This window comes from Dendrobates tinctorius, unplaced genomic scaffold (genome assembly GCF_039654945.1).
Source record: "Dendrobates tinctorius isolate UK_male_01 unplaced genomic scaffold, ASM3965494v1 ptg000046l, whole genome shotgun sequence".
Classification (NCBI taxonomy): Eukaryota; Metazoa; Chordata; class Amphibia; order Anura; family Dendrobatidae; genus Dendrobates; species Dendrobates tinctorius.
The window spans coordinates 17,797,729-17,812,779 of NW_027361714.1; the positions used below are offsets into that span (position 1 = coordinate 17,797,729).

Here is a 15,051-nt window from a genome sequence, read left to right on the forward strand (position 1 = left end):
TTTCCGCCGAAGGCATGGAAAATCTTGTAGTTTTCAAAATGAGTTAGGCATGGATCAGTGCCAGCTTTCACTCACTTATGGCTGATGCCAAGGATTGGTTATCCTCTACACTGTTTTCCTGCTGCAAGTGTCGATGGACTAGCCAGACATCTACTCCCTGTGTCATCACATCATTTATTCTATTAAATGCTACTGGAGCTGGAGCTGTCATTACTTAAGTAGACATCACCTTGCCTGCCCCAGCCTACTCTATACTGTAGCTTTACCACTGCTGCCATTGCCACTAGATGTCCACATCTTTTGTGCATATCCATTGTGTTGTCTAGTTATACCTTACTGCTGCTGATAACTGTATCCTCTTCTGGTGATACATATATAAAATTGCTCTCAAAATATGAATCCATTTTTCGTGGCTTGATGACAAGTATTTTTTGAACGAGTATACTCGTTGCTCGGGTTTTCCAGAGCATGCTCAGGTGTCCTCTGAGTATTTTGGCGTGCTCGGAGATTTAGTTTTTGTTGTCTCATCTGCATGATTTGTGACTTGTTGACAGGCTGAATACATGTGGGAATTCCCTAGCAAACAGGCATTCCACACATGCATTCAAGCTGTCTTACAGTCGCAAATCATGCAGATAAGACGATGAAAACTAAATCTCCGAGCATGCCCAAATACTTGGAGGACACTTGAGCATGCTCGGAAAAACCCGATCAGCGAGTATACTCGCTCATCACTAATGACAAGCCATTCCTTGTTCACTTGGAAACAAACTTGAACCCTAAATAAAGAAGAAATATTTGTACAGCTTGATATAAAACCATTGTGATTGTTTAGTCATTTGGAGAATAGCAAAACTGTTGCTAATCCCTAAAAAATGAAGGAGAAACCTTTACTTCTTTACTTGAAAAACAGCACATCTGTTACTGATCCATAAATAAAAGAATCATTTTGGATGGCTTGTGTAAAGACTTGCTTTTTCATTAGCAAAGAATAAAGATCTTGAACTCCTCCAACTGGGTTCACTTTTCTATTTGAACCAACTGTGTATATGTGTATGAACATAGCAATTCTTTTTCTGGGCAATTAGAGGCATTGCAGTATTGACAGTAATCACAGCAAATCACATTTTTCTAAAAATTATTCAAATTTCAAAAGATTTGATCATCTCTTTTGACCAGTAATATGGCATCAATCTGATAACATTGATCGCAACAGAAACATTCTCTGTAAATCAAAAGAATGAGTATTCTTTAGGAAATTGTATACTATTAATGGTTTTATAAATACACTAGCTGAAGAGCCTGGCGTTGCCTGGGCCTAGTAACCAACTGTGGTTAGTTATAACAAATTATAATGATTATATTGCACATAAAAACATTTCACATCATATATTCAACACTACAGATTTGCCACACAAATTAACTAAATGATTACCCAAGTATTGATAGTATTTTATTTTCAACTCATTCAAGATTTTTGGTTTTTCCTTTCGGTGCAAAGATGAACAGATTATTGGCAGTTCCAACTCTTGAATAGACCACGTAAAGTTGACCATGAGAAAAGCATGGAGATTGCAAATCGATCCCTACTACTTTCAAAGACTGTCCCTGAGCATTGTTAATGGACGTTGCAAATTGCAGTTGAATTGGAAACTGGAGGCGTTTAAAATCAAAAAACAAATCTGATGGAATGAGTGGAATTAAAATGTCCTCTCCTTTGGCACATCTGTGTATCTAACCCTATCCTGTGTGATACTGACTGCTGAGCCATGTACCTAATCCTATCCTGTGTGATACTGACTGCTGAGCCATGTATCTAATTCTATCCTGTGTGATACTGACTGCAGAGCCGTGTATCTAATCCTATTCTGTGTGATACTGTCTGCTGAGCCGTGTATCTAATACTATTCTGTGTGATACTGTGTGCTGAGCTGTGTATCTAATCCTATCCTGTGTGATACTGTCTGCTGAGCAGTGTATCTATTCCTATCCTGTGTGATACTGACTGCTGAGCTGTGTATCTAATACTATCCTGTGTGATACTGACTGCTGAGCTGTGTATCTAATCCTATCCTGTGTGATACTGACTGCTGAGCCATGTGTCTAATCCTCTCCTGTGTGATACTGACTGCTGAGCCATGTATATAATATTCTATGTGATACTGTGTGCTGAGCTGTGTATCTAATCCTATCCTGTGTGATACTGACTGCTGAGCTGTGTACCTAATCCTATCGTGTGTTTATGACTTCTCAGCAATGTATCTAATCCTATCCTGTGTGATACTGACTGCTGAGCCGTGTATCTAATCCTATCCTGTGTGATACTGACTGCTGAGCCGTGTATCTAATCCTATTCTGTGTGAAACTGTCTGCTGAGCCGTGTATATAATATTCTGTGTGATACTGTGTGCTGAGCTGTGTATCTAATCCTATCCTGTGTGATACTGTCTGCTGAGCCGTGTATTCCTATCCTGTGTGATACTGACTGCTGAGCTGTGTATCTAATCCTATCCTGTGTGATACTGACTGCTGAGCTGTGTATCTAATCCTATCCTGTGTGATACTGACTGCTGAGCCATGTATCTAATCCTATCCTGGGTGATACTGACTGCTGAGCAATGTGTCTAATCCTCTCCTGTGTGATACTGACTGCTGAGGTGTGTATCTAATCCTATCCTGTGTGATACTGACTGCTGAGCCATGTGTCTAATCCTCTCCTGTGTGATACTGACTGCTGAGCTGTGTATCTAATCCTATCCTGTGTGATACTGGGCTCCCCCTGCAGTTTGTGTCAGAGGGTGGTCTGTGTTGGCACGGTAATATATTGTGTTATTTCCAGCTTTACAGAAGGACAATAACACCATAGAAATGATAAGAATAATAGGCCAAACTGTTTGGTGAATTGGAATGCACAGGGTTAAAATTTTGCCTCACAACATAGCCTATGACACTCTCGGGGTCCAGATGTGTGACTGTGCAAAATTTTGTGGCTGTAGTAGTATCTTTTGATTTTTACTTATTACAGTATGTTCATTATTCTACAATATTTGTTTTTCCAGGAAATATGATTATTTCAAGTCTTTCCAAAAGAAATGTTTTGCCACTGAAAATCCAATTAGTACATCGAAATCTGCTAGTTCTGTAGCATGTGCATAGATTTATACAACACTTAGCAGATGTATAATATAAGAACAATTGTACTGGTGCACACATCTTAATCATTAAATTCATGATTTTCATTCAGGCTATTCTAGCCATAAAAACGAGTCAGCCCTGAAACCCTAAAAAAGTATTGTGAAGTATGGAGTATCTTCCATTTGCACGATGCTCTATATTTAACAGTGTAGTCAACGGAAAGCAAAAGAAAAGTCCTGAAGACATCACCAAAATAATACTCAACAAAACAACAACAGAAGAATGTTTGCAAACTGCTCTAGGAAATGTACAATAACCAATTAAAAAGACTCAGGAAAAAAACTATCAATTCCAATCTGTTGTGAAATATCTAAATATTCCACAGTCAAAGTAAAGTAGTATTGTAGAAAAGTAGAAAAGCATAAGAATCACACCAAATCAGCCACAGAGTGTAGAATAATAATAATAATAAATTTTATTTCTATAGCGCCGACATATTCCGCAGCACTTTACATTTCAGAGGGGATTTGTACAGACAATAGACATTACAGCATAACATTAATCACATAGATTATAACAGATACCAAGAGAAATGAGGGCCCTGCTCGCAAGCTTACAGTCTATGAGGAAAGAGGTAGACACGAAAGGTGGGTGGTAACGGTTGCCCTGATTGTATGGACCAGCCATAATGTTAAGTGGGTAACAGTACAGACACAGAGAGCTAAAGGATGCATAAAGCATGTGGGAACATGATGCGGGGAACCTGGTTATGGTAAAACTTTTGGCTGTGCCACACAGGGATAGATTAGGTTCATGTGTTGAGGCGATACGCCAGTCTGAATAAATGCGTTTTCAGGGCACGCTTAAAATTGTGGGGATTGGGGACTAATCGTATTGACCTGGGAAGTGCATTCCAAAGAATTGGCACAGCACGTGTAAAGTCTTGGAGACGGGAGTGGGAGGTTCTGATTATTGAGGATGCTAACCTCAGGTCATCAGCAGAACGGAGGGCGCGGGTAGGGTGGTATACTGAAACAAGGGAGGAGATGTAGGGTGGTGCTGAGCCATGGAGGGCTTTGTGGGTGAGGGTAATAAGTTTATACTGAATTCTGGAGTGGATGGGTAGCCAGTGTAATGACTGGCACAAGGTAGAGGCATCGGTGTAACGATTGGTGAGGAATATGATCCTGGCTGCAGCATTCAAGACAGATTGGAGAGGGGAGAGTTTGGTAAGAGGGAGACCGATTAGAAGAGACTTACAAGAGTCGAGACGAGAATGAATAAGAAAAACAGTAAGAGTTTTTGCAGAGTCAAAAGTAAGAAAAGGTCGAATTCTAGAAATGTTTTTGAGGTCAAGATGACAAGAGCGAGCCAGTGATCGAATGTGGAGGGCAAAGGAAAGCTCGGAGTCAAGTATGACCCCAAGACAGCGGGCATTTTGCTGGGGAGTAATAGTGGAACCACACACAGAAATGGCAATGTCGGGTATAGGTACATTTGTAGAGGGAGGAAACACAAGGAGTTAAGTCTTTGACAGGTTCAGTTTCAGATATAGTGTTAAATAGCATTAAAATCTCTAGGGTCTGTTGAGACAACAAGTGCCGAGTTCCAAACCTCCAGCATTAACAGCAAAAAAAACAAAAAACTGTGCCCAGGAGCTTAATGACATGGGTTTTCTTGGCCAAATACCTGTATGCTAGCCTTATATCACCAAACACAAGGTCTTTTTTTGAGATTGTGAGTTAGGCCCTCCCCAAACATCAATGTGGGACTTCATAAATGATCTTCTAGATGAATGGGCACATTTTCCTACGGATGAAAATCTTATAGAAAGCCTTTCAATAAGAGTGTAAGCTTTTATAGCTTCAAAAAGTCAACCTATTGCATATTATAGACAATGAACTAGCCTGTAGGTGTAATGTATGGGTGTTGGAATACATTGGTAAATATACTGTACGTTGCATAACTTTACATGTATACATTCTCAGAGGGACATACAGGTGCTTCTCACAAAATTAGAATATCATCAAAAAGTTAATTTATTTCAGTTCTTCAATGCAAAAAGTGAAACTCATATTATACAAAATCATTACAAACAGAGTGATCTATTCAAGTGTTTATTTTAGTTAATGTTGATGATTATGGCTTACAGCCAATGAAAACCCAAAAGTCTTATCTTAGTAAATTATAATATTTTGCCTTTTGCACTGCTGAGGTGTTATGGAAACCCATATTGGTTTGATAGCAGCATTCAGCTCATCTGCATTGTTGGGTCTGGTGTCTCTCATCTTCCTCTTGACGATACCCCATAGATTCTCTATGAGGTTAAGGTCAGGAGACTTTGACAACTAATCAAGCACAGTGATCCTGTTGTTATTAAACCAGGTATTGGTACTTTTGGCAGTGTGGACAGGTGCCAAGTCCTGCTGGAGAATGACATTTCCATCTTCAAAAAGCTTGTCGGCAGAGAGAAGCATGAAGTGCTCTAATGTTTCCTGGTAGACAGCTGCACTGACTTTGGTCTTGATAAAATAATAATAATAATAATAATCTTTATTTATATAGCGCCAACATATTCCGCAGCGCTTTACAGTTTAACAGTTTCAAAACACAAGTCATAAGTAACAACGTTAACAATACAGTAATTAAAGCAAAATAAGCTGACCCTGCTCATGAGAGCTTACAATTTACAATGAAGTGGGGGAGTTACAAAGTACAGGTGTGTATTTACAATTATGTATTTACAATGATGGTCCAGCTATCTTGAGGGAGTGAGGGATGGATGGAGATAGTGAATGGGCTACACACACACACACACAGAATGACTTTGATTAGTGAACGTGATAGGCTGCTCTGAACAAATGTGTTTTGAGGGAGTGCCTGAAACTATGCAAATTGTGGATAGTCCTAATTTCTTGGAGCAGAGCATTCTAGAGGATTGGCGCAGTGAGGGAGAAGCCTTGGTGTCGGGAGTGGGAGGTAAGGATTAGTGCAGAGGTTAGTCAAAAGTTGTTTGCAGAGTGCAGCGGTCGGTTAGGCCAATAGACAAAAATGAGGTAGGAGATGTAGGGGGGTGCTGCACTGTGGAGAGCTTTGTGGGTGAGAACAAGTACTTTGAATTGGATCCTATTGTAGGGGGGGGTGCTGCACTGTGGAGAGCTTTGTGGGTGAGAACAAGTACTTTGAATTGGATGCTATAATGAATGGGCAGCCAATGTAAGGACTGGCGAAGAGTGGGCGTGTCTGAGTACCAATCAGCTAGATGGATGACCCTGGCTGCTGCATTAGGTATGGACTGACGAGGGGATAGATGAGTAATGGGGAGGCCAATTATAAGAGCGTTGTAGTTGTCCAGGCAGCAGTGGATCAATGCTACAGTGAGGGTTTTTCGTTGTTTCCATGGTGAGAAATGGGCGGATTCTAGAGATGTTCTTTAGGTGTAAGCGGCAAGAGCGGGCAAGAGATGTGAAGGAGAGATTGGTGTCAAACATAACACCCAGACAGCGCGCCTGCTGCCGGGGTGTTATTATGGTGCCACCCACGGAGAGGGAAATGTCAGATTTAGGGAGGTTAGTAGACAGCAGGAGCAGAAGAAGTTCATGACATGATGTTGGAGACTGCGGACAGGCAGTCACTGGCGTTCTGTAGTACAGCGGGGGTAAGGTCGGGGGATGACGTATATAGTTGTGTGTCATCAGCGTGTCATTGGCGTAAAGATGGCACTGAAAGCCAAATCTGCTGATGGTCTGTCCAATTGGGGTCGTGTAGAGAGAGAAGAGAAGGGGGCCAAGGACTGAGCCCTGAGGTACCCCGACAGTGAGAGGAAGAGGAGATGACGTGGAGCCAGAGCACAAAACACTGAAGGAGCAGTCAGAAAGATAGGAAGAGAACCAGGAGAGAGCAGTGTCGTTAATGCCTAGTGTCTGGAGCCTAGAGAGTAGGAGATGGTGGTCAACAGTGTCGAAAGCTGCAGATAGGTCGAGAAGAATGAGCAGAGAGTAGTCACCATTGCGTTTTGCTGTCAGAAGGTCATTGGTCACTTTGATGAGTGCAGTTTCAGTTGAATGTAGGGGGCGGAAGCCGGACTGTGAAGGGTCTAGAAGGGAGTGAGTGGAGAGGTAACGGGTAAGGCGGGAGTAAACTAGGCACTTCAAAAGTTTAGAGATGAAGGGGAGGTTGGAGACTGGTCTGTAGTTGTTTGTGCAGGATGGGTCGAGAGCGGATTTCTTTAGTAATGGAGTAACGATGGCGTGTTTGAAGAAGGATGGGAAAATGCCCGAGGAGAGGGAGAGATTAAAGATTGTAGTTAGGTGAGTTGTGACGACTGGAGAGAGAAACTGGAGGAGATGTGAGGGAATGGGGTCGGTAGTGCATGTAGTCAGACGAGAGGAAGAGAGGAGTCTGGAGACTTCTTCTGTAATGGGATCAAATGTGGAAAGTGAGCCAGGGGAGATGCAGGGAGGGATGGGAGTCACAGCACTTGGTGGTTGGGAGAAGATTTCCTGATGGATATTATCTATTTTTCTATAAAGTGGGAGGCCAGGTCATCAGCACAAGTGGACCTACACCAGCAGATGACATGGCTCCCCAAACCATCACTGATTGTGGAAACTTCACACTAGACCTCAATCAGCTTGGATTGTGTGCCTCCCAACTCTTCCTCCAGACCATGGGACCTTGATTTCCAAATGAAATGCAAAATTTATTTTCATCTGAAAAAACACCTTGGACTACTGAGCAACAGTCCCGCTCTTTTTCTCCTTGGCCCAGGTAAGACGCTTCTTGCGTTGTCTATTGGTCATGAGTGGCTTGACACAAGGAATGCAACACTTGTAGCCCATGACCTGGATATGTCTGTGTGTTGTGGCTCCTGAAGCAATGACTCCAACAGCAGTCCACTCCTTGTGAATCTCCAACAAAATTTTTGAATGATCCTTTCTTAATAATCTTTCAAAGGCTATGGTTATCCTGGTTGTGCACCTTTTTCTACCACACTTTTTACATTCACTCAACTTTCCATTAATATGCTGTGATAACTCTGCGAACAGCCAGCTTCTTTAGCAATGACCTTTTGTGGCTTACCCTCCTTGTGGAGTGTGTCAATGACTGCCTTCTGGGCATCTGTCAAGTCAGCAGTCTTCCCCATGATTGTGGAGCCTACTGAAACAGACTAAAGGACCTTGTTACATGCTTTGCAAGTGTTTTTTGTGAATTATTATAATTTACTGAGATAATTACTTTTGGGGTTTCATTGGCTGTAAGACTTAATCATTAACATTAACAGAAATAAACACTTGAAGTAGATCACACTGTGTGTAATGGCTCTATATAATATATGTGTTTCACTTTTTGTATTGATTATTGAAGAACTAAAATAAATTAACTTTTTGTCGATATTCTAATTTTTTGAGAAGCACTTGTATATTACAATTCTTTTCAACCAGTCAGCAGCATATACTCTATATGTATCAATTAAAAGCTGATACAGATACACAGTTCTGACAGAGATTCAGCCGTCGTCATCTCAATAGCTGTGGTTCACTACGAAATCATCATAGCAAGTATTTACTCAGATTTAATGAACATGACTGCACTCTGAAAATTAATATGCCTTCATTACATTACATGTATACTGTACATATACATTACATACACACTATACATTACATATATACCGTACATATACTGTATGTTACAACATTAATATAGAGGTATACTGATGTATATCCCCGACAGAAAGTTCAAATACAGAGTGATTCAAGTTATGCTTATACTGACTAGTATTTTAAGCAATGCTAATAAATAATAAAATAAGGAAATGTGATGTAAAACACTTTTTAGTCATCTTAATGAATGCCTTACATATTAAATGCTTCATTTTCTCATGATTTGACATGAATTTATTATACTGTATTAGGATTTGACTGATTTATTTCGATGGGAAGATATATTCATTTGTCAGGAGCGAAATGTAAAAACATATTTAGACAAGCTTTTAAACTGATGTGCAAGGACTCTTATTCTAATTCAAAATAATAGTTTACTTTTGGCCTCACAAAGAATATTCTATTTTCTGTGTGATCTTGACTTGTCCTTTTTTAATCTGCTTTTTTTTCTATATACCGCAAATGTCAGTTGATTTTGTGTACATGCTAAAAGAAAGTGTAAAATGTTCCTAAGAATATATAATTTTTTTAGAGTTTTTAGAATTCAATTCCATTTCAAGGGCACCAAGTTTTCTTCCTTTTCTGATGGCATGATAAAGCTGTGTGAAGAAATGCCTTGAAAGCAATTTTTATTTGCTTTTTAGCTAATGTGAAGAGACCTTCGATCATAACCTTTCACTCCCCATGATTGTTAAGAGTTGCGTGGCCATATGCTGAAGGACTCTAGACTTTTATAGAACCATCTACATTAGCTGTACCATTAAATATAATCTGTTGTATGTTACAAATATTTTTCTTGTTTGAGAAACATTAAATTCACAAGTATTAGAAATTAAAAAGATTACTGAAAATATCAAATTTCACAATCCTATTCTTCAAGGGTTCATGTTGATTAAATTTACGTAGTTTGCAAATACTGCTAACAACTAAATGTATTACCATATTATGAGATGAAATCATGATTCTGACTGTTTTTCATTAAAAATGTAATTTGATCTGTATCAGTGCACTATTTAGGTACTTTGACAATCTAATTTTCTGAGTTTACAATCAATCTATGCTTATATATTTTATTAACTCCTTTATGACCTCTGCCATACTAGTATAGCAGAGGTCGCTTCACTCACTTTCATGTGGGCTCAGGCGCTGAGCCCACATCTTTCAGAGGAGACATGTCAGCTGTTTTGAACAGCTGACATGTGCCCGCAATAGCCGTGGGTGGAATCGCGATCCACCCGTGGCTATTAACTAGTTAAATGTTGCTGTCATACTCTGACAGAGGCATTCAATGCACGCTACCAGCTAACGGGCCGGAAATCTGCCCACCGGTGACCCTTGTCATGTGATCGCTGGTCACCGGTGGGTTTGGCATGACAACCGGAGGTCTCCTGGGGACATCTATGGTTGTGAGTAATTCTGCTATATAGAGGGGATCTGATCATCGCCTCTATGTAGTAGAGCAGAATCAGGTTATGGCAGCTTCTAATCTCCCATGGAGACTATTGAAGCATGCCAAAAGTAAGAAAAAAATGTTTTTAAAAATATTAAAAAAAATTAAAAAAATGAAAGTTCAAATCACCCCCCTTTCGCCCAATTAAAAATAAAGTAATTAAAAAAAATCAAACATACACATATTTGGTATCGCCGTGTTAGAATCACCCGATCTATAAATAAAAAAAAGGATTAACATGATCGCTAAACAGTGTAGTGAGAGAAAAGTCAAAACGCCAGAATTATGTTTTTTAGTTGCCAACTCGCCACATCATTGCATTAAAATGCAATAACTGGTGATCAAAGAATCGAATCTGCACCAAAATGGTATCACTAAAAAAATCAGCTCAGCACACAAAAAATAGGCCCTCAGCCATCCCGAGATCACGAAAAATGGAGACGCTACGGGTCTTGGAATATGGTGCTTTTTTAACAAACTTTACATTTTTTTTCACCACTTAAATAAAAAAGAATTTAGACATGTTTGGTGTCTATGAACTCGTAATGACCTGGGGAATCATAATGGCAGGTTAGTTTTAGCATTTGGTGAACATGGTAAAAAAAAATAAAAAAAAATGTGAAATTTCACTTTTTTTGCAATTTCACTGCACTTGGAATTTTTTTCCTTTTTTGAGTACATGATTTGGTAAAACCAATGATGTTGTTCAAAAGTACAACTTATCCCACAAAATACAAGCCTTCACATGGCCATATTGATGGAAACATATAAAAGTTATGGCTCTGGGAAGAAGGGGAGCAAAAACAGAGACGCAGAAATAAAAAAGGACAGGGTCTTGAAGGGGTTAAATCTAAAGTTCTAATGTTGATATTCTAGTAACTAATGCATCAGTGGACAATACTGTGAATCAAAGAGCCCCAAAGAAGGAATTTCTCTGCCATGCAGTGTCCCTCAGTCTACCTTCTGCATTACAAAATCTAACTGTTTAGTCCTTAATGCTTCTTCAACTATATCAACAAAATAATGTTTCTAGTGTCTATAACAGCTAATGAATAGAAACTGTTGAGAAACATTTCAAATGTCATTTAAACATTTTTCTCCTTTTGCAGATATACACTTGTAGACATTCTGCGTGCCATATTGCTTTCTCTGGAGGCTATGATAGAAGATCCAGAACTCCAGGTGAATGGATTTGTATTGATTATAGACTGGAGCAACTTTACTTTCAAACAAGCTTCAAAATTGACCCCAAGTATGCTGAGACTAGCAATTGAGGGGCTTCAGGTAAGAACACTGTTAAATTCTGTGTTTTACAACATTGTTCAACAATTGATTTGCTGTATGTAGATTTGAATTCATTATAAAACAATGATATAGAGTACTGTGCAAAAGTTTTAGGCATTTTTCAAAAAATGCTGCAAACTAATAATGCTTTCAAAAATTAAAGTGTTAATAGTTTTTTCTTAGCAATTAAACTTAAAAGTGAATGAATAAAAATAGATCTAAATCAAATTATTTGGTGTGATCAGTCTTTGCCTTCAAAACATCTTTAGTTCATCTAGTACATTTGCGCACAATTTGAAGGAACTCAGCGGGAAGGTTGTTCCAAATATCTGGGAGAAAAAAACACAGATCTTCTGCGGATGTAAATTTATGCAAATCCTTCTCTCACTTAGTGTAATCCCAGACAGATTTGAAGATGTTGACATTATGGCTCTGATTAGGCCAAATCATTACTTTCAGGACTTCTTGTTTTTTTACACAAGATAGTTCTTGCTGACATTTTCTTTGAGCACGCTTCATGGGTACCGAGGAGTAATGGGTGCGTATAGTCATGTCCCTTCTTCAAGGGGACCCCCAAACCTGGGCTCATCCCCTCCAACCTGGTTCTCAGTCGCTCTTGGCGGTTGAAGAAGTTTTTTGTGCTCTGGGGCTTATTTATGACAATCCAAGCTATGTCAGCAACAGCAGGGACAAAGACACCAGGTGCAATATTCCCGCCCTTCGGAGGCTTTTTTGTCAGGGTCTTTCTTGAAGAGTGAAGGATGCCTTAGTCATGAATAATACCACTGTTTCCTTGAAGGCTGCCAAGTCCTTAGCTATCCGTGTGGATCATCGTCTCCGAAAAAGACCAAAGTAGACACCATTATCTACTGGGGTCTTGTGCTTAATAAACCTAGGTTGGAGTCCACTGAGGAACCCATGCAGTTGGGGGGTACTAATTGTACCAGTCCGCCAGTGATTTGGCGCAAAATGGGAGTTTGTTTTTTGTGGTCAGATGGGTAATTTTGTAGATACCTGCTCCTCAATATGTAACAGCAAACAGCCAATAGAAAAACTAAATAGTCCAAGTTGTTTGGAGAACAGCAACTTGGGTGTACATATCTCCTCCATTGGTAGGAGGCAAGTTTTCTTGCCCGCTCAAGTCCTATTAGGTGGAAAAACATGTTTTTTTTCCGCCTTTTTGGATAGTGGGGTGGAATCCAATCTTATTGGCGTCTAATTCGTCTAGATCCAGAGTCTAAGTTCTTATAAGTTGCCTAAAACTATTCCCCTAATTGCTATAGATTCTGCATTCCTGAGTCAGGGGCATTTCACTCAGGTCATTCAGGATTTACGTAATCAGGTAGGGGCTATGCACAATGAATCCATCAATTATTGTGTATTACAGAGTCTGCCTTCCTATATGGCTCTAGGACTTCCTTACTTGAAACAATCCAGTAGTGGACTGGCAGGCATGGACGGTAGGTAGTAAGGTGGATCAATTACTGTCTAAATAACTGCATGAGCACCTGTATAGCCACGGTCTCTACCAATTCCTTGATGGAGTATTTGTCTGATTTCGAGGATGTTTTTCAGAGCAAGGGTGTCAGAAGTTGCCACCTCCTCATACTTATGATTTCTCAGTCAATTTAATTCCTGGGGTCAAATTATAAAAAAGCATGTTATATAACATTTTATTTCCCGAGAGGCAGGCCATAAAACATTATATTACAGAGAGCTTTGCTACAGAGCATATCAGACCCTCCTCATCCCCCATGGTAGCAGGGTTTTTCACATTAAGAAAAAAGATGGAGGCTGATCCCCAGCTTGGACTTTTGTGTACTTAATCTAATCATCATTCCTACTGCCCCACACACTGGCCAGGGCCATACTTATGGCAAGACAGGGATAGGAATGCGATCGTTCCACAGAGAGAAAGAACCCATCTATGGACATCGGGGACCTCAGGGTTGCTCAGGACAAGTTTCAGGGATTGTCCCTCTAATCTTACCCTAGTAGCAATGCTCTCCTTCCCATCTATCTTGCTGGGCCTCATCTGGCTCCTCAGTGGAGCGTGACATTTGTGTTATAAGTGCGTTAAGTGGTTGTGCTAACATAACCCTGCCAGGTGAGCAAATCTCACTTAATGAACATAGCGTAATCCTTGATAGAAGCCTAACCTTCAAATCTCACTTGGATAAGATAGCATAGAAACTGAAAGCATGGAATAATATTATTCAGAAACTCTGCGGATCCTCCTGGGGGTTCTTCAACACTTGTCTTGAGAACATCTACCTTTGCCTTGATGTACTCTGCCGCAGAATATTGTGCTCCAGTATGGTTGAATAGTTGTCATGTGAATGCAATAGACACTGAGCTGAACAATTCTATGCACATAATATCTGGTGCCATCAGACCTACGCCCATCCACTAATTACCTGTCTTGAGCCATATTGCACCTGAAAACCTGAGAAGACAAAAGCTCCTGCTTAAAGAATACACTAAAGTAGTGAATAATGAAAATTCGCCAACACATCAAAATAGCCAAGATGTTCAAGTACAGTGACTGAAATCAAGACAGCCACCCATCCGAACCACAATTACCCTGTTTGAACATGATTTCAATTTAGAAGAGAAATGGCGAGAACTTTGGGTCAGTGCAGTAGACGGTGAGCTTCAAATGTTTCCTCACTCACAAAATCCACCACCAGGCTTCAAACTACCAAGGAAAACCTGGGTTACTCTGAATCGTGTCAGAACAAACTTTGGTGTCTGTGCAGATCTTATGCATAAGTGGGGAAAATCTGACTCTCCTGCCTGTGACTATGGAGCTGATCATCAAACATTGTTGAGGAGTGTCCCCTCAGATCTTATACTGGTGACAAGAATGATTTCTACACTGGAAATGACAATGTTATTGCATATATAGAAAACCTCGATATTCAACTCTGATTTCTGCTCCTTTGTTTCTTTCAATCAATGTTTATTGTTTGTTATTAATTCTTATATGATGTTGAAATATATGTTCATACGATTAAATAAATTAATGAACATTTTTCTACCTGTATAAGACCCTATTTGTGCTATTTTTATTCCAGTTTAACTACCCATTTTTGAGCTCTTGACGCTGCTGGACATCTGATTTCTAAAAGGAATAAGTATGTGTCTTTCATTTGTTTTGTTGGCTGATCACTCCTTCTGTGGTCCTCAAGCTTTCACATTTCTTGATGCTTCTTCAAAAGAGCTTGAACAGTTTGCTTTGAAATCTTTGCGTGGTGGAGACCATGTTGCTGCAGTACAACCACCTTGTGTCTTGTTTCTGTGTTGTCTTGCCATGGTGTATAAAAAATACACAAGCCGCGGAGATACCATCACATGTTTCTCAACGCAAGCAATGACTAGCCAGGTCTTTCCCCGGGAAGGAACAACCACAGGAAGGGCAGTCTCCAAGAAGGAAACCACCTATGCCAAAACATGGTATCCATCCATGGTGTATGACCTGTGACATGAAACTGTCTTCCACAACCTCTCCTTTGT

At 40.0% G+C, this 15,051-nt stretch overlaps 1 protein-coding gene across 1 annotated transcript in view; it reads left to right on the forward strand.

The window, feature by feature from the left end:
- Positions 1–15,051, forward strand: part of CLVS2 (clavesin 2) — a 116,276-nt gene that overhangs the window by 48,362 nt on the left and 52,863 nt on the right. The window contains exon 2 of the mRNA XM_073575746.1: positions 11,361–11,535. Coding sequence (XP_073431847.1) covers positions 11,361–11,535 — 175 coding nt within the window. The remainder of the gene's footprint in view (positions 1–11,360; positions 11,536–15,051) is intronic.